The sequence below is a fragment of the Cheilinus undulatus genome, linkage group 20, assembly GCF_018320785.1.
Source record: "Cheilinus undulatus linkage group 20, ASM1832078v1, whole genome shotgun sequence".
Lineage (NCBI taxonomy): Eukaryota > Metazoa > Chordata > Actinopteri > Labriformes > Labridae > Cheilinus > Cheilinus undulatus.
Window position 1 is genome coordinate 41,545,755 of NC_054884.1, and position 25,503 is coordinate 41,571,257.

A 25,503-nucleotide genomic window follows, 5' to 3' on the forward strand; every position below is an offset into this window, starting at 1 on the left:
GTCTCAGTCCTGGAATCCTCTACACTCTGGTCTCAGTCCTGGACTCCTCTAGACTCTGGTCTCAGTCCTGGACTCCTCTAGACTCTGGTCTCAGTCCTGGACTCCTCTAGACTCTGGTCTCAGTCCTGGACTCCTCTAGACTCTGGTCTCAGTCCTGGAATCCTCTACACTCTGGTCTCAGTCCTGGACTCCTCTACACTCTGGTCTCAGTCCTGGACTCCTCTACACTCTGGTCTCAGTCCTGGACTCCTCTAGACTCTGGTCTCAGTCCTGGACTCCTCTACACTCTGGTCTCAGTCCTGGACTCCTCTACACTCTGGTCTCACTCCTGGACTCCTCTAGACTCTGGTCTCACTCCTGGACTCCTCTAGACTCTGGTCTCAGTCCTGGACTCCTCTACACTCTGGTCTCAGTCCTGGACTCCTCTACACTCTGGTCTCAGTCCTGGACTCCTCTAGACTCTGATGTCAGTCCTGGACTCCTCTAGACTCTGGTCTCAGTCCTGGACTCCTCTAGACTCTGGTCTCAGTCCTGGACTCCTCTAGACTCTGGTCTCAGTCCTGGACTCCTCTACACTCTGGTCTCAGTCCTGGACTCCTCTACACTCTGGTCTCAGTCCTGGACTCCTCTAGACTCTGGTCTCAGTCCTGGACTCCTCTACACTCTGGTCTCAGTCCTGGACTCCTCTACACTCTGGTCTCACTCCTGGACTCCTCTAGACTCTGGTCTCACTCCTGGACTCCTCTAGACTCTGGTCTCAGTCCTGGACTCCTCTACACTCTGGTCTCAGTCCTGGACTCCTCTAGACTCTGGTCTCAGTCCTGGACTCCTCTAGACTCTGATCTCAGTCCTGGACTCCTCTAGACTCTGGTCTCAGTCCTGGACTCCTCTACACTCTGGTCTCAGTCCTGGACTCCTCTAGACTCTGGTCTCAGTCCTGGACTCCTCTAGACTCTCGTCTCAGTCCTGGACTCCTCTAAACTCTGGTCTCAGTCCTGGACTCCTCTACACTCTGGTCTCAGTCCTGGACTCCTCTACACTCTGGTCTCAGTCCTGGACTCCTCTAGACTCTGGTCTCAGTCCTGGACTCCTCTAGACTCTGGTCTCAGTCCTGGAATCCTCTACACTCTGGTCTCAGTCCTGGACTCCTCTGGACTCTGGTCTCAGTCCTGGACTCCTCTACACTCTGGTCTCACTCCTGGACTCCTCTAGACTCTGGTCTCAGTCCTGGACTCCTCTAGACTCTGGTCTCAGTCCTGGACTCCTCTACACTCTGGTCTCAGTCCTGGACTCCTCTGGACTCTGGTCTCACTCCTGGACTCCTCTAGACTCTGATCTCAGTCCTGGACTCCTCTAGACTCTGGTCTCAGTCCTGGAATCCTCTACACTCTGGTCTCAGTCCTGGACTCCTCTAGACTCTGGTCTCAGTCCTGGACTCCTCTAGACTCTGGTCTCAGTCCTGGACTCCTCTAGACTCTGGTCTCAGTCCTGGACTCCTCTACACTCTGGTCTCAGTCCTGGAATCCTCTACACTCTGGTCTCAGTCCTGGACTCCTCTACACTCTCGTCTCAGTCCTGGACTCCTCTACGCTCTGGTCTCAGTCCTGGACTCCTCTACACTCTGGTCTCAGTCCTGGACTCCTCTACACTCTGGTCTCAGTCCTGGACTCCTCTACACTCTGGTCTCAGTCCTGGACTCCTCTAGACTCTGGTCTCAGTCCTGGACTCCTCTACACTCTGGTCTCAGTCCTGGACTCCTCTAGACTCTGGTCTCCGTCCTGGACTCCTCTACACTCTGGTCTCAGTCCTGGACTCCTCTAAACTCTGGTCTCAGTCCTGGACTCCTCTACACTCTGGTCTCAGTCCTGGACTCCTCTACGCTCTGGTCTCAGTCCTGGACTCCTCTAGACTCTGGTCTCAGTCCTGGACTCCTCTACGCTCTGGTCTCAGTCCTGGACTCCTCTACGCTCTGGTCTCAGTCCTGGACTCCTCTACACTCTGGTCTCAGTCCTGGACTCCTCTACACTCTGGTCTCAGTCCTGGACTCCTCTACACTCTGGTCTCAGTCCTGGACTCCTCCAGACTAGCTGTTAAATAAGGAGGTCTTGGGTTTAATCATTCTGGATTGAGCTGAAGTGGATTTCCTCTGAAGTGGTTTCATCTGAAGTGGTTTTCATCCAAAGACCTGGTTCTCAGTCACAGCTCAGCCTGCCGTTGTCTCTCCAGGATCCTTCAACAACAGTAAAACTGAACACATCCATGTCAGACTCCCCCCCCTCCCCTCCTCCCCCTCTCTCCCAGGAGGAATCAGACACTCTCCTCCTTTTTTCACCTCCCCCCTCCTCCTCCTTGTTCCCCTCCTCCTCTCTCCTCCTGTCTCCCCCCAGAGTATTACTCTCACTCCTCCCTCACCCCTCTCTCTGGCTGAGGGGGAGGACAAAATGGATAAATGGATGGATGGATGATTATTTATTTATTCATCTGATTTCACATACGAACATAAAAACACAGTTTTCACAGAGCTCAGACATTTGTCAGTAAAATACAAAAAACAGGAAACGTGACAACAATAAAACCATATGGGCTTCTGCAGTGTCCCAATTAATATGGAAACATAACACTGAGACCCAGCCTATGAAACTAATGCAGACATGAAGCAGCTAAACTAAATCAGGATAACTGTGATGTTAGCTCAGCCTAGAGAACAATAGGGTTATACATGAGGAAGTGTGTTTACATGGTGGTGTTTAACAACAACAACGCTTAAATACACACATATATGATAACAGCAGAGTGCTGGAGACCTGATATTAAAGCCTCTCCACTTGCCTGCAGAAATGCATGATGGGAAGGTCTCTTGTGTTTTTGGCGCGTCCAGTGAACAGGAAACATGTCAGGGTCAGACTCTCAGAAACAGGGCTGCAGAACAAAGAGCTTTCTGAGTGTGAGAGCTGATACCATAGAAACCATGATAATAAAAATAATAATAATAATAATAATAATAATAATAATAATAATAGTAATAATAATAATAATAATAATAATAATTAATAATAATAATAATTATTATTATAATAGTAATAATAATAATAATAATAATAATAGTAATAATAATAATAATAATAATAATAATAATAGTAATAATAATAATAATAATAATAATAATAATAATAATAATAATAATAATAATAATAATAATAATAGTAATAATAATAATAATAGTAATAATAATAATAATAATAATAATTATTATTATTATTATTTATTTATTTATTTATTTATTTATTTATTTATTTATTTATTTTATCATTATTATTGTCATCAGTCCAGTCCTTGTCCAGGTTTATCAGGATTATTCAACCTGATAACACAAAAACAGACCACTGAAAACAGATGTTTTTTTCTTTGTTTGTTTGTTTGTTTGTTTGTTTGTTTGTTTTGTTTTGTTTTTCCAGGAAGGTCACATCTTCAACATGACAGCATATTGTTAACTTAAGTCATGCTGAGAGATCCACACAAACATTCTAATGAGCTGTAGTATCCATGCCAGGCCTCTAGGAAGCACTGTGACATTAGGAAAGGCTAGAATGTTTTTTAAAGTTTAAAGGCTGAAATCATGTTCAAAGGAAAGGATGGAATGTTCTGAAATATAAAAAGATGACATCATGCTTAATGGCAAGGATGGCATGTTCTATAACCTTAAACATCATGTCTGTAAATAGATGACATCATCTTCAAAGGAAGGGTTGGGATGTTCTCTCATTTTAAAGGCTGAAATCATGTTCAAAGGCAAGAACAGAACGTTCTATAACCTGAATGATGACATTATCTTTTAAGGCAAGGAAGGAATGTTGTTTAACAAAGGTGGGGATGTTAAACATTTAAAAAGATGATGTCATTTTCAAGGAAAGATTTGGATGTTGTGTAAATTTAAAAAGATGACATCATCTTCACAGGAAAGATTGGGATGTTGTATATATTTGAAAAGATGCCACTATCTTCAAAGGAAAGGCTGGGATGTTTTTTTTTTATTTGAAAAGATGATGTCATCATCGAAGGAAAGGTTGAGATGTTTTATTTATTTAAAATGATGACATCATCTTCAAAGAAAAGGTTGGGATATTTTATTGATTTGAAAAGATGATATCATCTCCAAAAGAAAGGCTGGGATATTGTATAAATTTGAAAAGATGATTTCATCTTCAAAGGAAAGGCTGGGATGTTGTATATATTTGAAAACGATGACATTGTCTTCAAAGGAAAAGGTTGGGATGTTGTATAAATTTGAAAAGATGATGTCATCTTCAAAGGAGAGGCTGGGTTGTATAAATTTGAAAAGATGATGTCATCTTCAAAGGAAAGGCTGGAATGTTGTATATATTTGAAAAGATGATGTCATCTTCAAAGGAGAGGCTGGGTTGTATAAATTTGAATTTTTTTTTATTTACTATGTCCAGCCATGTTTGTGAGGTCTAAACATTTCCCAGTCTGGTTGGTGGTGCATCCCGGTCGCTCACTCTCATTGGCTGTTGTGGCTGTACCATCAGAGCAGGCATTAACTGTTCCAGGTCTGACTGGATCAGGAGTTTTAAAATGATGATGATGATGATAAAGGTAGTGGCCCTGCTCTTGTCTCTCTCTGAATCCCTGATATGAGAATAGTTTTGGGGCGAGGTGGGCTGGGGTTGGGGAGGTCTGTGCCGTGTGCGGGTCTCTGGTGAGTGCAGTGAGGGATTATGGGAGGACGGCGTGCTGTCAATCATGCAGCAGCGTAGGTGTGATTTCCCTTCATGCTGCAGGTCTGCTCTGGATGAATCTCATTACCGGCTCTGTTTCAGAGTGACTGACAGCAGAATAATGTTTGGGGCCCCCGGGGGCCCCGCACAGCTAAATGTTAAATGTATGAACGTATGGGAGTCAATGGAGACATGAAGAGTGGACGGCTAGTTCAGATTCATGGGAGACAGTAGCAGAATGACCAGACTGACCCTGAATGCACCGTCATATAGGCTGAAAAGACAAAAATACACACAGAGAAAACACAACTTCAGAACAACACACAACTACACAACAAGACACAACTACAAACCAACACACAACTACACAACTACACACAACTATACAACATGACACACCTACACAACAACACACATAACTACAGGACTACACTTACAAATACACAACTACTCACAACTACACGACTACACAACAAGACACACAAATACACGACTACACAACAGAACAACTGAACGACTACACAACAAAACACAACTACACGACTACACAACAAAACACAACTACACGACTACACAACAAAACACAACTACATGACTAGACAACAAGACACAACTACACGACTACACAGCAAAACACAACTACATGACTACATAACAAAACACAACTACACGACTACATAACAAAACACAACTACACGACTACACAACAAAACAAACTACTACACGACTACACAACAAAACACAACTACATGACTACATAACAAAACACAACTACACGACTACATAACAAAACACAACTACACGACTACACAACAAAACAAACTACTACACGACTACACAACAAAACACAACTACATGACTACATAACAAAACACAACTACACGACTACACAACAAAATAAACAACTACACGACTTCACAACAAAACACAACTACATGACTAGACAACAAGACACAACTACACGACTACACAACAAAATAAACAACTACACGACTTCACAACAAAACACAACTACATGACTAGACAACAAGACACAACTACACGACTACACAACAAAACAAACAACTACACGACTACACAGCAAAACACAACTACACGACTACATAACAAAACACAACTACACGACTACACAACAAAACACAACTACACGACTACACAACAAAACACAACTACATGACTAGACAACAAGACACAACTACACGACTACACAGCAAAACACAACTACATGACTAGACAACAAGACACAACTACACGACTACACAACAAAACAAACTACTACACGACTACACAACAAAACACAACTACATGACTACATAACAAAACACAACTACACGACTACACAACAAAATAAACAACTACACGACTTCACAACAAAACACAACTACATGACTACATAACAAAACACAACTACACGACTACACAACAAAATAAACAACTACACGACTTCACAACAAAACACAACTACACGACTACACAACAAAAGAAACAACTACACGACTACACAACAAGACAAACTGCTACATGACTACACAACAAGACACAACTACACGACTACACAACAAAAGAAACAACTACACGACTACACAACAAGACACAACTACACGACTACACAACAAGACAAACTGCTACACGATTACACAACAAAACACAACTACACGACTACACAACACAACAAACAACTACACGACTACACAACACAACAAACAACTACACTACTTCACAACAAGACAAACTACTACACGACTACACAACAAACCACAACTACACAACAACACAACAAAACACACAAATACATGACTACACAACAAAACAACCTACGACATGACTATACAACAAAACACAACTACACAACTATTCAACAAAACAAACAACTACACGACTACACAACAAGACACAACTACACGACTACACAACAAAACAAACAACTACACGACTACACAGCAAAACACAACTACACGACTACACAACAAAACAAACAACTACATGACTACACAGCAAAACAAACAACTACACAACTACACAACAAGACACAACTACACAACTACACAGCGAAACACAATTACACGACTACACGACAAATCAAACCACTACACGACTACACAACAAAAGAAACAACTACACAACTACACAACAAGACACAACTACACGACTACACAACAAAAGAAACAATTACACGACTACACAACAAAAGACACAACTACACGACTACACAACAAGACACAACTACACGACTACACAACAAAAGAAACAACTACACGACTACACAACAAAAGACACAACTACACGACTACACAACACAACAAACAACTACACGACTACACAACAAACCACAACTACACAACAACACACACAACTACACGAGTACACAACAAAACAACCTACGACATGACTATACAACAAAACACAACTACACAACTATTCAACAAAACAAACAACTACACGACTACACAACAAAACAAACAACTACACGACTACACAACAAGACACAACTACACAACTACACAGCGAAACACAATTACACGACTACACGACAGATCAAACCACTACACGACTACACAACAAAACACAACTACACGACTACACAACAAGACACAACTACACGACTACACAACAAAACACAACTACATGACTACACAACAAAACAACCTACGACATGACTACACAACAAGACACAACTACACGACTACACAGCAAAACACAATTACACGACTACACAGCAAAACAAACAACTACACGACTACACAACAAGACACAACTACACAACTACACAGCGAAACACAATTACACGACTACACGACAAATCAAACCACTACACGACTACACAACAAAACACAACTACACGACTACACAACAAGACACAACTACACGACTACACAACAAAAGAAACAACTACACGACTACACAACAAGACAAACTACTACAAGACTACACAATGAAACACAACTACAGGACTACACAACAAACCACAACTACACAACAACACAACAAAACACACAAATACATGACTACACAACAAAACAACCTAAAACATGACTATACAACAAAACACAACTACACGACTACACAACAAAACAAACAACTACACGACTACACAACAAGACACAACTACACGACTACACAATGAGACAAACTTCTACACAACGACACAACAAAACAAAAACAACTACACGACTACACTGCAAAACACAACTACACGACTACACAACAAAACACAACTACATGACTACACAACAAGACACAACTACACGACTACACAACAAAACACAACTACACGACTACACAACAAAACACAACTACATGACTACACAACAAGACACAACTACACGACTACACAACAAAAGAAACAACTACATGACTTCACAACAAAACACAACTACACGACTACACAACAAAAGAAACAACTACAAGACTACACAACAAAACACAACTACACGACTACACAACAAAACACAACTACATGACTACACAACAAGACACAACTACACGACTACACAACAAAAGAAACAACTACACGACTTCACAACAAAACACAACTACACGACTACACAACAAAAGAAACAACTACACGACTACACAACAAAACACAACTACACGACTACACAACAAAAGAAACAACTACACAACTTCACAACATAACACAACTACACGACTACACAACAAGACAAACAACTACATGACTACACAACAAAACACAACTACATGACTACACAACACAACAAACAACTACACGACTACACAACAAGATAAACAACTACAAGACTTCACAACGAAACACAACTACACGACTACACAACAAACCACAACTACACAACAACACAACAAAACACACAAATACAAGACTACACAACAAAACACAACTACACGAGTATACAATAAAAAAAACAAACAACTGCACGACTACACAACAAGACACAACTACACAACAAAACAACAAAACAAACAACTAAACGACTACACAACAAAACAAACAAGTACACGACTACACAACAAGACACAACTACACGACTACACAACAAGACAAACTACTACAAGACTACACAACGAAACTAAACTTAACGACTACACAACATAACAGAACTACACATCAACACAACAAAACACACAAATACATGACTACACAACAAAACAACCTATGACATGACTATACAACAAAACACAACTACACGACTACACAAGACACAACTACACGACTACACAACAAGACAAACTTCTACACGACTACACAACAAAACACAATTACACGACTACACGACAAAACAAACTTCTACACGACTACACAACAAAACACAACTACATGACTACACAACAAGACCAACTTCTACACAACTACACAACAAAACACAACTACACGACTACACAACAAAACACAACTACATGACTACACAACAAAACACAACTACACGACTACACAACAAAAGAAACAACTACACGACTACACAACAAAACACAACTACACGACTACACAACAAAAGAAACAACTACACAACTTCACAACATAACACAACTACACGACTACACAACAAGACAAACAACTACATGACTACACAACAAAACACAACTACATGACTACACAACACAACAAACAACTACACGACTACACAACAAGATAAACAACTACAAGACTTCACAACGAAACACAACTACACGACTACACAACAAACCACAACTACACAACAACACAACAAAACACACAAATACAAGACTACACAACAAAACACAACTACACGAGTATACAATAAAAAAAACCAAACAACTGCACGACTACACAACAAGACACAACTACACAACTACACAACAAAACAAACAACTAAACGACTACACAACAAAACAAACAAGTACACGACTACACAACAAGACACAACTACACGACTACACAACAAGACAAACTACTACAAGACTACACAACGAAACTAAACTTAACGACTACACAACATAACAGAACTACACATCAACACAACAAAACACACAAATACATGACTACACAACAAAACAACCTATGACATGACTATACAACAAAACACAACTACACGACTACACAAGACACAACTACACGACTACACAACAAGACAAACTTCTACACGACTACACAACAAAACACAATTACACGACTACACGACAAAACAAACAACTACACGACTACACAACAAGACATTTCTACACGACTACACAACAAAACACAACTACATGACTACACAACAAGACCAACTTCTACACAACTACACAACAAAACACAACTACACGACTACACAACAAAACAACCAACTACATGATGACACAAGACAAACTACTACAAGACTACACAACGAAACACAACTACGCGACTACACAACAGACCACAACTACATGACAACACAACAAAACACACAACTACATGACTACACAACAAAACAACTGCACGACTACACAACAAGACAAACAACTACATGACTACACAACAAGATTAACTACTACAGGACTACACAACATAACAGAACTACAGTACTATCAAACAACACACAACTACTTGACTACACAACAAAACACACAACTACATGACTACACAACAAAACAACCTACGACATGACTATACAACAAAACACAACTACACGACTACACAACAAAACAAACAACTACACGACTACACTGCAAAACACAATTACACGACTACACGACAAAAGAAACAACTACACGACTACACAACAAAACACAACTACATGACAACACAACAAAACACACAACTACATGACTACACAACAAAACAACCTACAACATGACTACACAACAAAACAACTGCACGACTACACAACAAGACAAACAACTACATGACTACACAACAAGATTAACTACTACAGGACTACACAACATAACAGAACTACAGTACTACAAAACAACACACAACGACATGACTACACAACAAAACAAACAACTACACGTCTTCACAACACCAGAACCAACTACATGACTACACAACAAAACACAACTACACGACTACAAAACAACTACATGACTACACAACAAAACACAACTACACTACTACACAACAAGACAAACAACTACACAACAAGACAAACAACTAAACCACTACACAACAAAACACAACTACATGACTACGCAACAAAACAAACAACTTCATGACTACACAACAAGACAAACTACTACACCACTACACAACAAAACACAACTACATGACTACACAAGACACAACCACATGACTACACAACAAAACACAACTACACGACTACACAAGAAAACAGAACTACAGGACTACGCAACAAAACACAATTACATGACTACAAAACAACAATTAACTACATGACTACACAACAAAACAAACAACTACGCGACTACACAACAAAACACAACTACTACAGGACTACACAGCAAAACACAACTACTACAGGACTACACAGCAAAACACAAACACACGACTACACAAAAAACAGAACTGCATGACTACACAACAAAACACAACTACACAACAAAACAACAAAACACAACTACACAACTACAGAACAAGATAAACAACTACACGACTACACAACAAAACACAACTACATGCCTACACAACAACATACAATTACACGACTCCACAACAAAACAACTACACGACTACACAACAAAACATAGCTACACAAGCTCCACACCACAAAACAACCAATTACAGGACTACAAAACAAAACAAACAACTACACAACTAAACAAGACAAACTACTACACGACTACACAACAAACCAGAACTACACGACTACACAACAAAACACAACTACATAACTACACAAGACACATCTACACGACTACACAACAAAACACAACTAGACGACTACACACAACTACACAACAACACACACAACTACACAATAAAACATAACTACACAAGAACACATACAAACTACATGACTACACAACGGCACACTACTACATAACAACACACACAACAACACACTACTACACAATAACACACACAACTACACAAAAACACACAAAACTACAGTAAAACACAACAAAACAGCACAACACACAACTACACAACAAAAACAACAACACATCTGCACACAGCTTCACAACAACACACAACTACACAACAAAACACACAACTACACGTCAGGTCTAACAGGAGTCTTCTTTCTGACTGAGGAAAGACCAGCTGGAGCTCCGGGTTGTTATTGATTAGTGATTCTAGATGATCATTATTGTTTATTGATTCTTTATGATCATTATTGATTAGTGATTCTAGATGATCATTATTGTTTATTGATTCTTTATGATCATTATTGATTATTGATTCTAGATGATCATTATTGATTATTGATTTTAGATGATCATTATCGATTAGTGATTCTAGATGATCATTATTGATTAGTGATTCTAGATGATCATTATTGATTATTGATTCTAGATGATCATTATGGATTATTGATTCTAGATGATCATTATTGATTATTGATTCTAGATGATCATTATTGATTATTGATTCTAGATGATCATTATGGATTATTGATTCTAGATGATCATTATGGATTATTGATTCTAGATGATCATTATGGATTATTGATTCTAGATGATCATTATTGATTATTGATTCTAGGTGATCTGTATCTATGTCACAGAGTGTTGATGTTTCAGACTTTAATGTTGCATCACATGACCTCTACCCTACCAGCACTGTCTCTCTTCTTCTCTCTGTCTCTCCCTCTCTCTCCATGTGTCTCCCTTGCTCGTCCATTCCTCCACATTACCTTTATTTCCGTCATCCAGCAGACTTCATGGTTGACATTGACACACTGATTTCCTCTGTGATCTGACACACACTCTTGTTTTTGATTGACAGCCATGTTTGCTTGCTTTGTTGTTTGTTGATTGTTTTTTGTGTGTTAACAAGCTCTTAACGAGGCGTCTGTTAACGAGCTGTCTGTATTTAACCTCCTCTGAGGATGTCATTGACGTCACCTTCAGCTCAGGTGTCTGTTGGTTTGAAAAGTTTCTGTTTCTTTCTTTGCTGCTGATTCAGAGGCTGATCAACCTCATTGCTCTCCTCGCTGCTCTCCTCGCTGCTCTCCTCGCTGCTCTCCTAGCTGCTCTCCTAGCTGCTCTCCTCGCTGCTCTCCTCGTTGATCCCTTTAAGACCTCAGAGAGGAGTTGCTGGCAGGGTGAGATTGCTGGAAACTTCCTTTTAATAACTGGGCTGCAGTAAATTAAACTTTGACATGTTTTAAATTTTCTTTCATGTTTCTGTCTGTCAGCAGAGTTAATGAGAGCAGACTTAATGCGAATCTGTCTTAACGAGAATATGAAGGGCTTAACGAGATATTCATTCAGAAAAATAAAACTCCTACAGAATTGCCCAAGCTGGGATCTGATTGGTTGTCTAGAAAATGAGAGGTCAGAATTCAAAAATGTCTTTTAAGTAGTTTTATTTTGGCAAGGGACAACCAACACATTTCAACCAAATGCATCCAAGAATGGACCCTGATAAACCCAGAGAACTGCCCCTGATAAACCCAGAGAATGGACCCTCATAGACCCAAAGAATGGACCCTGATAGACCCAAAGAATGGACCCTGATAAACCCAAAGATTGGACCCTGATAAACCCAAAGAATGGACCCTGATAAACCCAGAGAATGGACCCTGACAAACCCAGAGAATGGACCCTGATAGACCAAGAGAATGGAGCCTGATAAACCCAGAGACTGGACCCTGATAGACCTAGAGACTGGACCCTGACAAACCCAGAGAATGGACCCTGATAGACCCAGAGAATGGAGCCTGATAAACCCAGAGACTGGACCCTGATAGACCTAGAGAATGAACCCTGACAAACCCAGAGACTGGACCCTGACAAACCCAGAGAATGGACCCTGATAGACCCAGAGAATGAAGCCTGATAAACCCAGAGAATGGCCCCTGAAAACCACAGAGACTGGACCCTGATAGACCCAGAGAATGGACCCCCGATAAACCAATAGAATGAACCCTGATATACCCAGAGAATGGCCCCTGAAAACCACAGAGACTGAACCCTGATGAACCCAGAGACTGGACCCTGATAGACCTTGAGAATGAACCCTGATAGACCCAGAGAATGAACCCTGATAAACCCAGAGAATGGACCCTGACAAACCCAGAGAATGGACCCTGACAAACCCAGAGAATGGACCCTGATAGACCCAAAGAATGGACCCTGACAAACCCAGAGAATGGACCCTGACAAACCCAGAGAATGGACCCTGACAAACCCAGAGAATGGACCCTGATATACCCAGAGAATGGACCCTGATAAACCCAGAGAATGGACCCTGACAAACCCAGAGAATGGACCCTGATAAACCCAGAGAATGGACCCTGATAGACCCAAAGAATGGACCCTGACAAACCCAGAGAATGGACCCTGATATACCCAGAGAATGGACCCTGATAAACCTAGAGAATGGACCCTGATAAACCCAGAGAATGGACCCTGATAAACCTAGAGAATGGCCCCTGAAAACCACAGAGACTGAACCCTGATGAACCCAGAGACTGGACCCTGATAGACCTAGAGAATGAACCCTGATAAACCCAGCGAATTAACCCTGACAAACCCAGAGCATGGACCCTGATAAACCCAGAGAATGGCCCCTGATAAACCTAGAGAATGGCCCCTGAAAACCACAGAGACTGGACCCTGATGAACCTAGAGACTGGACCCTGATATACCCAGAGAGTGAACCCTGAAAAACCCAGAGAATGAACCCTGACAAACCCAGAGAATGGACCCTGATAGACCCAGAGAATGGACCCTGATAAACCCAGAGAATGAACCCTGACAAACCCAGAGAATGGACCCTGATAAAGCCAGAGACTGGTCCCTGATAAACCCAGAGAATGGACCCTGACAAACCCAGAGAATGGACCCTGATAAACCCAGAGAATGGACCCTGATAGACCCAAAGAATGGACCCTGACAAACCCAGAGAATGGACCCTGATATACCCAGAGAATGGACCCTGATAAACCTAGAGAATGGACCCTGATAAACCCAGAGAATGGACCCTGATAAACCTAGAGAATGGCCCCTGAAAACCACAGAGACTGAACCCTGATGAACCCAGAGACTGGACCCTGATAGACCTAGAGAATGAACCCTGATAAACCCAGCGAATTAACCCTGACAAACCCAGAGCATGGACCCTGATAAACCCAGAGAATGGACCCTGATAAACCCAGAGAATGGCCCCTGATAAACCTAGAGAATGGCCCCTGAAAACCACAGAGACTGGACCCTGATGAACCTAGAGACTGGACCCTGATATACCCAGAGAGTGAACCCTGAAAAACCCAGAGAATGGACCCTGATAGACCCAGAGAATGGACCCTGATAAACCCAGAGAATGAACCCTGACAAACCCAGAGAATGGACCCTGATAAAGCCAGAGACTGGTCCCTGATAAACCCAGAGAATGGGCCTGGTAGGACCCTGGGCCCAGCCTCTCCAGGCCTGGAAGGACTGGTGTGTGTTAATGAGTCAGGGATTGACAGCTGACATTAAATGATTTAGCGGTAAAATGTCAGACGTTGAATCTTCCCCTCTCTGTTTGGCCCCGTTTGTCTGCCATAGCTCAGCCTGTCTGATCTGTTTCATCGGCAGGCGCTGAAACGTAGACGTCTAACTCTGAGACAATCACATTTACTTATCTCTAATTCATGCAGGAGCTCTCTGACGTTTGTGGAGTCCTCCACAGATCCTGGAGTTTAGCAGCATCCCTGCTTCAATGGTGGTTCCTAGGACTTTCGTCAGTCTGCTCCTGACTGAGTCCCGATCATGTTGTTGTTGTTGTTGTTGTCATTGTTGTTGTTGATGTTGTTGTTGTTATTTTTGTCATTGTTAATGTTGTCGTCATTGTCCATGCTATTGATGTTGTTGTCATTATTGTCGTTGTTGTTGTTGTAATTGTCATTGTTGTTGTTGTCATTAACGCTGTCGTTGTTGTTGTTGTTTCTGTTGTTGTAGTTGTGGTTGATGTCATTGTTGTTGTTGTCATTGATGTTGTTGTCATTGTTGATGTCATTGTTGTTGTAATTTTTAATGTTGTCATTGTGGTTGTTGTCGTTGTTATCATAGTTGTCGTTTTAGTTGTTTCTGTTGTTGTTGTTGTAGTTGTTGATGTTGTTGTCATTGTTGTGGTTGTTGTTATCATTGTTGTTGTGTTATTGTTGTTGTCATTTTTGTTGTCATCAATGTTGTCCTTGTTGTTGTTGTCATTGTTGTCGTTGTCACTGTTGTTGTTGTTGTTGTTATTGTTGTTGCTGTCATTGTTGTCATTGTTGTCATTTTTGTTGTCGTTGATGTTGTCCTTGTTATTGTTGTCATTGTTGTCGTTGTCTCTGTCGTTGTTGTCTTTGTTGTTGTCATTGTCGTCATTGTTGTCATTTTTGTTGTTGTCATTGTTGTCCTTGTTGTTTTCCTTGACATTGTTGTTGCTGTCGTTGTTGTCATTGTTGTCATTTTTGTTGTCGTCATTGTTGTCCTTGTTGTTGTTGTCATTGTTGTTGCTGTCGTTGTTGTCATTGTTGTCATTTTTGTTGTTGTCCTTGTTGTTTTCCTTGTTGTTGTGTTTGTTGTTGTCGTCATTGTTGTTGTTGTCCTTGTTGTCCCTGTTGTTTTTGTTGTTTTTGTCGTTGTCATTGACGTTGTCACTTTCGTTGTTGTTGTTGTTATTGTTGTCGCTGTTGTCATTTACATTGTCGCTGTCATCGTTGTTGTTGTTATTGTTGTTGTTGTTGTCACTGTCATTGTTGTTGTTGTTATTGTTGTTGTTGTTGTCACTGTCATTGTTGTTGTTGTTGTTGTCGTTGTTGTCCTTGTTTTCGTCATCATCATTGTCGTTGTTGATGTTGTCATTGTTGTTTTTGTTGTTGTTTTTGTTGTTATTGTCATTGTTGTGCTTGTAGAGGCCACGCTTCATGTGTGGACTATGAAGGTTAGGGTTTGATCAGGACAGACGTCAGCTGTGTTTGTCAGAGCAGCTGTTAATTAGTTTCATGTTCAGACACCAGCAGAGATTAATCAGAAAACATGAGCAGTGGTTGGTGATAATGACAGAGACAGGCTGGAACACATCAATCTGATACGGCGATAACTGACAATAGGAGAATCTTCAGTATTTATTTAGGAACCACAGACGACCAAGCTGCTTCTGTCAGCGCAGATATAACCGGCTGATATCATTACATATAATTAAACATTCCATCCTTGATATTAAAGATGGTGTCAACCTTAAAGATAATTAAACATTCTATCCTTGATATAAAGATGGTGTCAACCTTAAAGACTAATAGACATTCCATCCTTGATATTAAAGATGATGTTAACCTTAAAGATAATTAAACATTCCATCCTTGATATAAAAGATGGTGTCAACCTTAAAGATAATTAAACATTCCATCCTTGATATTAAAGATGGTGTCAACCTTAAAGATAATTAAACATTCCATCCTTGATATTAAAGATGGTGTCAACATAAAAGATTAATAGACATTCCATCCTTGATATTAAAGATGGTGTCAACCTTAAAGACTTATAGACATTCCATCCTTGATATTAAAGATGATGTTAACCTTAAAGACTAATAGACATTCCATCCTTGATATAAAAGATGGTGTCAACCTTAAAGATAATTAAACATTCCATCCTTGATATTAAAGATGGTGTCAACATTAAAGATCATTAAACATTCCATCCTTGATATTAAAGATGGTGTCAACCTTAAAGACTCTTAAACATTCCATCCTTGATATTAAAGATGATGTCAACCTTAAAGACTTATAGACATTCCATCCTTGATATTAAAGATGATGTCAACCTTAAAGACTAATAGACATTCCATCCTTGATATTAAAGATGGTGTCAACATTAAAGATAATTAAACATTCCATCCTTGATATTAAAGATGGTGTCAACCTTAAAGATAATTAAACATTCCATCCTTGATATTAAAGATGGTGTCAACCTTAAAGATAATTAAACATTCCATCCTTGATATTAAAGATGGTGTCAACCTTAAAGATAATTAAACATTCCATCCTTGATATTAAAGATGATGTCAACCTTAAATAATATTAAACATTCTATCCTTGATATTAAAGATGGTGTCAAGCTTAAAGAATAATAGACATTCCATCCTTGATATTAAAGATGATGTCAGCCTTAAAGATTAATAGACATTCCATCCTTGATATTAAAGATGGTGTCAAGCTTAAAGAATAATAGACATTCCATCCTTGATATTAAAGATGGTGTCAACCTTAAAGATTAATAGACATTCCATCCTTGATATTAAAGATGGTGTCAAGCTTAAAGAATAATAGACATTCCATCCTTGATATTAAAGATGATGTCAACCTTAAAGATTAATAGACATTCCATCCTTGATATTAAAGATGATGTCAGCCTTAAAGAATAATAGACATTCCATCCTTGATATTAAAGATGGTGTCAACCTTAAAGATTAATAGACATTCCATCCTTGATATTAAAGATGGTGTCAAGCTTAAAGAATAATAGACATTCCATCCTTGATATTAAAGATGATGTCAACCTTAAAGATTAATAGACATTCCATCCTTGATATTAAAGATGATGTCAGCCTTAAAGATTAATAGACATTCCATCCTTGATATTAAAGATGGTGTCAACCTTAAAGATTAATAGACATTCCATCCTTGATATTAAAGATGGTGTCAAGCTTAAAGACTAATAGACATTCCATCCTTGATATTAAAGATGGTGTCAAGCTTAAAGACTAATAGACATTCCATCCTTGATATTAAAGATGGTGTCAACCTTAAAGATTAATAGACATTCCATCCTTGATATTAAAGATGGTGTCAACCTTAAAGATTAATAGACATTCCATCCTTGATATTAAAGATGGTGTCAACCTTAAAGATTAATAGACATTCCATCCTTGATATTAAAGATGGTGTCAAGCTTAAAGACTAATAGACATTCCATCCTTGATATTAAAGATGGTGTCAAGCTTAAAGACTAATAGACATTCCATCCTTGATATTAAAGATATCTCTCAGATATCTCTGAGTCTGTTCCTTATTTTCTCTAAAGGAACGTTACTCCTTATGTCTCCTCTACATGAATACACGATAAGAACATGATGTTAACTTGATTAGAACATGATGGGAACACTCAGCTCTGACAGGAAAGGTCAGATCAAGACCATGAGACAAACACAGAAAGGACAGAAAAACAAACAACCAAACAAATAAACAAACGCTCTTTGAGTCTGATGATTCAGAATAGAAAGAATCGTGTCAAGGACACCATCAGACACAAAACATGCTCAGAGAACACGCTCAGAACACACATAGAGAACACACTCAGAGAACACACTCAGAGAACACATAGAGAACACACTCAGAGAACACATAGAGAACACACTCAGAGAACACGCTCAGAGAACACACTTAGAGAACACTCAGAGAACACGCTCAGAGAACACACTCAGAGAACACATACAGAACACACTCAGAGAACACGCTCAGAGAACACACTCAGAGAACACACTCAGAGAACACATAGAGAACACACTCAGAGAACACGCTCAGAGAACACACTCAGAGAACACGCTCAGAGAACACACTCAGAGAACACTCAGAGAACACGCTCAGAGAACACACTCAGAGAACACTCAGAGAACACACTCAGAGAACACAGTCAGAGAACACACTCAGAACACACATAGAGAACACGCTCAGAGAACACTTAGAGAACACTCAGAGAACACTCAGAGAACACTCAGAGAACACATTCACAGAAAACGCTGCTGTCTGTCATGTCTGGTGTGAAGTTAGGGCAGAGGTCAAATGTCAAGAGGAATCACACTTATCATGGACTCAGTTTTGTTTATTATTTATCTGGAGACTAGAATAATCTGATTTTATTGATCAAGAAATAGTCATTAATTATAGAGGTGATCTGAGGCTGTTCTAATGAGGATCAGCGATTAAGATGTAATAATCCAATTAGTAGCCTGAACAGGGTTATAGATGTCTTAAGCACATGAGGACACAGCGTCAGCGATCACCAGCATGGAGGCTTAGAAGGTTAAACTGTTGAAATGAAGACATCTACAGTGTCTGTAAGTCTGACTACAGTAGAGGAGGACAGTAAAGACATCTACAGTGTCTGTAAGTCTGACTACAGTAGAGGATGGAGAGTTAGGACCACAGCAGAGAGAGAGGGAGTAAATCAAACAGTCCATTACAATCTCAGTAATTCGTGCTCACACTGAGACGCCTTGTTCTACCTCATAGAGCTGATTAACTCCTGAACCCACGCAGGGTTGAGGGTGCTGAGGGGGGTTGGTGGAGAGGGGGGGTCCCTGTGACTTTGATCCCCTGGAGATAAATCCACACTGATCATAAATATGAACAGGAACAGAGCTTCAGTGTCAGCTCTGACTCCTCACCAGGACCTGGAGATTCTTCTGAGAGGATTTATGACCTCCATCACTACTCACCAGCCTACAGGGGAGAGAGGGGAGAGAGGGGGAGAGAGAAGAGGGAGAGAGGGGAGAGAGGGGGAGAGAGAAGAGGGAGAGAGGGGAGAGAGGGGGAGAGAGAAGAAGGAGAGAGGGGAGAGAGGGGGAGAGAGAAGAGGGAGAGAGGGGCGAGAGGGGGAGAGAGAAGAAGGAGCGCGGGGAGTGAGGGGAGAGAGAAGAGGGAGAGAGGGGAGAGAGGGGAGAGAGAAGAAGGAGAGAGGGAGAGAGGGGAGAGAGGGGGAGAGAGAGGGGAGAGAGGGGGCGAGAGAGGGGAAACGGGGAGAGAGAGGGGAAAGAGGGGGAGAGAGGGGAGAGAGAGAGGCGAGAGAGGGGAGAGAGGAGAGAGAGGGGAGAGAGGGGGAGAGAGAGGGGAAACGGGGAGAGAGAGGGGAAAGAGGGGGAGAGAGGGGAGAGAGAGAGGCGAGAGAGGGGAGAGAGGAGAGAGAGGGGAGAGCGGGGAGCGAGAGAGAGTTTGAGAGAGGGGAGAAAGGGAAGGGAGAAGGGAGAGGGGGAAGCAGGGGGGGTAAAAGGGGGGATCAACTGATCAGGGTCTGCCAGGTGGTGACAGGTGTTCCCTCTTGGACATGGTTTCCAAAAAAAATACTGATATATAGCTGGGGGCCTCAAAGACAAGGATGGAATGTTTTATAGAAGACAACAGTCTTCAAAGACAAGGATGGAATGTTTTATAGAAGACAACAATCTTCAAAGACAAGGATGGAATGTTTTCTAGAGGGTAACGATATTCAAAGATGAGGATGGAATGTTGTGAAGCTGGGATGTTGCCTCCATTTTTGCAGAAAGGCAGACCATGGTTGGAACAGTGGGTGGAGCTTGCGAGGAGTGAGGGTTTCCTGAGATAAACGTGTTTTCCTGGTTGTGTGAATGGAGGCAGAGCGCTATAAAGCAAACTTAGTCAGTCATAACTCCTGATCTAGTCTCTGACTCTCTGATCTCTCTGAACATCTGTTCTCTGTTGTCTTTGTGTTTGTGTGTCAGCACTTTGTCCTTCTGTAGGCTCATTAGAGATGAGCAGCAAAGCATGCTGGGAAATCAATACTGCAGAGACCCTCAGAGACCAAAAACCCTGTGTTTTGTCTTTTTTGTCCTTCTGTGTGCATCTGTTTACAACCTGTTACCATGGAAACCACTGTGATGCCGTATAGTTGCAGACTAGACGACGACAGACAGACAACTTCCCAATGGAAACACACACATTAACGCAAAAGCAAACAGTAATACACACAAATACACATCAGCCAGCTGGTGTCGCTGTAGGATCTGTTCTTACTCCACTCAGACAATCAGAACATGATCTGTGTGATTCACTGAATCATGTGACCATGATGAGAACCATCAGAGGCGATAAGGAAACCAGGTTTAAACAGGCCAAAGCAGTGGACATATGAATTATAACTGTTACCATGGATGGATGGATGGATGGACCCCCCATATTCTGTGTCTAGGATGTCTATCTTCCAATCAGGTATCAATAATCTGACTGTTGGTTCTCTGTGTACAGGTTCTTCCTCAAGTTCTTCCTGAAGTGTAACCAGAACTGCCTGAAGAACGCTGGGAACCCCCGAGACATGAGGCGGTTCCAGGTAAAACACAAACACAGAGTGATGGATTCATTTCCCCAAAGGGCAGGCTATGCTGTTCCCATAATGCACTGCAGCAGGGCGGCCTCAGGATTATTGCTTTACAGATAAAATATGAGAGGTCACATACAGCGTCCCTCTCTCTACCCAGCTGTCGGTCTGCTGAGGTTCACCGGGTCAGAGACTGAAATAAAACTACTTAAACTTTACCTCAGTGGTTCCCAGAATGTGGTGGACATCCTGGCCACGCCCCCCACCTCCCACTTGGAGACATTACCCTCACAGGAACTGGTTTACAGAGTCACAAAGTCTCAGAGACAAAGAAGGAGAAAACATGGACGGTTCTGAAAATCAGTAAACACACCGAGATCAAAAAACCATCTCCACTAAAACTGACAGGTCAGAGATTACTGTAATCACTGTATGAGGACAAAACACAGGTTTCCTTGTTTTGGTAGTGAAAAGTCAAACTGAAATACTCCTAATAAGCTCAGAAGGATGGAGAGTCTGTAGTTCTTTAGGTCTGTTATTCTTTAGGTCTGTAGGTCTGTTAGTCTGTAGGTCTGTAGGTCTGTTAGTCTGTAGGTCTGTTAGTCTGTAGGTCTTTTAGTCTGTAGGTCTGTTAGTCTGTAGGTCTGTTAGTCTGTAGGTCTTTTAGTCTGTAGGTCTGTTAGTCTGTAGGTCTGTAGGTCTGTAGGTCTGTTAGTCTGTAGGTCTTTTAGTCTGTAGGTCTGTAGGTCTTTTAGTCTGTAGGTCTGTTAGTCTGTAGGTCTTTTAGTCTGTAGGTCTGTTAGTCTGTAGGTCTGTAGGTCTGTAGGTCTGTTAGTCTGTAGGTCTTTTAGTCTGTAGTACTGTAGGTCTTTTAGTCTGTAGGTCTGTTAGTCTGTAGGTCTGTAGGTCTTTTAGTCTGTAGGTCTGTAGGTCTGTTAGTCTGTAGGTCTGTAGGTCTTTTAGTCTGTAGGTCTGTAGGTCTTTTAGTCTGTAGGTCTGTAGGTCTGTTAGTCTGTAGGTCTGTAGGTCTTTTAGTCTGTAGGTCTGTAGGTCTTTTAGTCTGTAGGTCTGTAGGTCTGTTAGTCTGTAGGTCTGTAGGTCTTTTAGTCTGTAGGTCTGTAGGTCTTTTAGTCTGTAGGTCTGTTAGTCTGTAGGTCTGTAGGTCTGTTAGTCTGTAGGTCTGTTAGTCTGTAGGTCTGTTAGTCTGTAGGTCTGTTAGTCTATAGTTCTGTAGGTCTGTTAGTCTATAGGTCTGTAGGTCTTTTAGTCTGTAGGTCTGTTAGTCTGTAGGTCTGTTAGTCTGTAGGTCTGTAGGTCTTTTAGTCTGTAGGTCTGTTAGTCTGTTGGTCTGTTAGTCTATAGGTCTGTAGGTCTGTAGGTCTGTAGGTCTGTTAGTCTGTAGGTCTGTTAGTCTGTAGGTCTGTAGGTCTTTTAGTCTGTAGGTCTGTTAGTCTGTTGGTCTGTTAGTCTATAGGTCTGTAGGTCTGTAGGTCTGTAGGTCTGTTAGTCTGTAGGTCTGTAGGTCTTTTAGTCTGTAGGTCTGTAAGTCTTTTAGTCTGTAGGTCTGTAGGTCTGTGTAGTTTGTAGTTCCATTCTATAAAGAGATGACATTGTATAAAAAGATTACAGTGTATTAATGACTTAGAGGACCTCTGCTGTCAGAGCGATCATACACCCTCTCTCTCTCCATGCCACACCGGGCGAGCTGACAGGATGTTTCCAGTTAAACAGGAGAGGGAGGTGGACGGGGCAGTTGAGGGGGGAGAGGTGGTCAGATGGGTGAGACAGGTGAAGTCAGGTGAAGCCTCGGACTCCTCTGTGGTTGTCGTGGCGACAGCAGGGTGAAGGATGTGCTGGTTAGTCACCGTGGCGACAACGAGGACTCCTCTACTTGACCTTCTGCTCCGTCTCCATGGATCAACGGCAACAACCTCACCACGGCGACGGGCCGAGAATGATGAATGACCACCACTGAGGGGGGCTGTGACATTGTGTAGGGGATGGGGCTAGAGTATACACCACATTGACATCTGAAATACATAAAGAGTTTAAAACCAAAGACATTGTTGGATATAAACACAGACATTAATATTTATTTTATTTTTATTTATTCATCATCATTAGTTTGTTACTGCTGACTGACTATTACTGACATTACTGATGGGAATGAAAACTCCAGCTCAGACACAGACAGCCTGCTAGTACTGTGTCACAGTTATTATTATTGTTTTATTTTTCTGCCAGAAATGTTCAAAATTTACTGAAATAGAAAGATTAGGAATAGGAACCCTCCCAGAATAAGCAGAAAAAAAGGTTCCATGCCTTCACAACAGACAGGAGGATAATAAGTAACAGGTAAGGAGTCAGCAACAGGTACTAAGTAACAGGTAAGGAATCAGTAACATGTAAATAGTTAATAACAGGTCATTAGTAACAGGTAAGGAGTCAGTAACATGTAATAATAAGTAACATGTAAGGAGTCAGTAACAGGTAAGGAGTAACGTGTAAGGAGTCAGGAACAGGTAATAAGTAACATTTTATAAGTAATAGGTAAGGAGTCAGTAACAGGTAAGGAGTAAGTAACAGGTAATAAGTAACATGTAAGGAGTCAGTAACAGGTAATCAGTCAGTAACAGGCACCGAGTATGTAACAAATAATGAGTCAGTGACAGGTAATAAGTAAGTACAAGGTACTGAGTAAATACCAAGTTATGAGTCAGTAACAGGTAATGAGTCAGTAACAGGTAATGAGTCAGTACCAGGAAATGAGTCAGTAACAGGTGATTAGTCAGTAACAGGTAATGAGTCAGTAACAGTTAATAAGTCAGTCCCAGGTAATGAGTCACTAACAGGTGACTAGTCAGTAACAGGTAATGAGTCAGTAACAGGTAATGGGTAATAAGTGGCTAATTGTTGCCAATGTGTCATCTTTCTTTCAGGTGGTGGTCTCAACAACGGTAAACGTAGATGGTCATGTGCTCGCCGTCTCAGACAACATGTTCGTACACAACAACTCTAAACATGGCCGCCGTGCACGGAGGCTTGACCCATCTGAAGGTAAGCAGGATTTTTTTTACAGTGTAGAAGGGTCATGACAGTGTAGAGGGACACCTGTAGTGCAGAAGGGTCCTGATAGAGGAGAGGGGCCCCTACAGTGTAGAAGGGCCCCTTCCAGTAGAGATCTATAGCTGATTCCTCTCTATTCAAGGGTTAAAGCTGTAGATTGTTGAGGTTCCTTTCAATTATTCCTCACATCCATGATACTGAACAGATGAGTGGGCAGAGTCTTCATGGTGAGATTAGGTCCCCCCCCTTTCTGTCACTCTCCCTCTTCTCTCTCTCTTCTCTCTCCCCCTCTCTCTCTCCTTCTCCCTCTCCTTCTCTCTCTCTTCTCTCTCCCCCTCTCTCTCTCCTTCTCCCTCTCTTCTCTCTCCCCCTCTCTCTCCTTCTCCCCCTCTCTTTCCCTCTCCCTCTCTTCTCTCTCCCCCTCTCTCTCTCCTTCTCCCTCATTTCTCTCTTCCCCCTCTCTCTCCTTCTCCCCCTCTCTTTCTCCCTCTCCCTCTCTTCTCTCTCCCCCTCTCTCTCTCCTTCTCCCTCTCCTTCTCTCCTCTCTCCCCCTCTCTCTCTCCTTCTCTCTCTCTTCTCTCTCTCCCTCTCTCTC

The 25,503-nt window shown here is 41.3% G+C and overlaps 1 protein-coding gene across 1 annotated transcript in view; it reads left to right on the plus strand.

Annotated features, from left to right (window-relative positions):
• Nucleotides 1–25,503, plus strand: part of ebf3a (EBF transcription factor 3a) — an 84,840-nt gene that overhangs the window by 21,062 nt on the left and 38,275 nt on the right. The window contains exons 7-8 of the mRNA XM_041815849.1: nucleotides 21,773–21,854; nucleotides 24,782–24,920. Of these exons, the coding sequence (XP_041671783.1) occupies nucleotides 21,773–21,854; nucleotides 24,782–24,920 (221 nt within the window). The remainder of the gene's footprint in view (nucleotides 1–21,772; nucleotides 21,855–24,781; nucleotides 24,921–25,503) is intronic.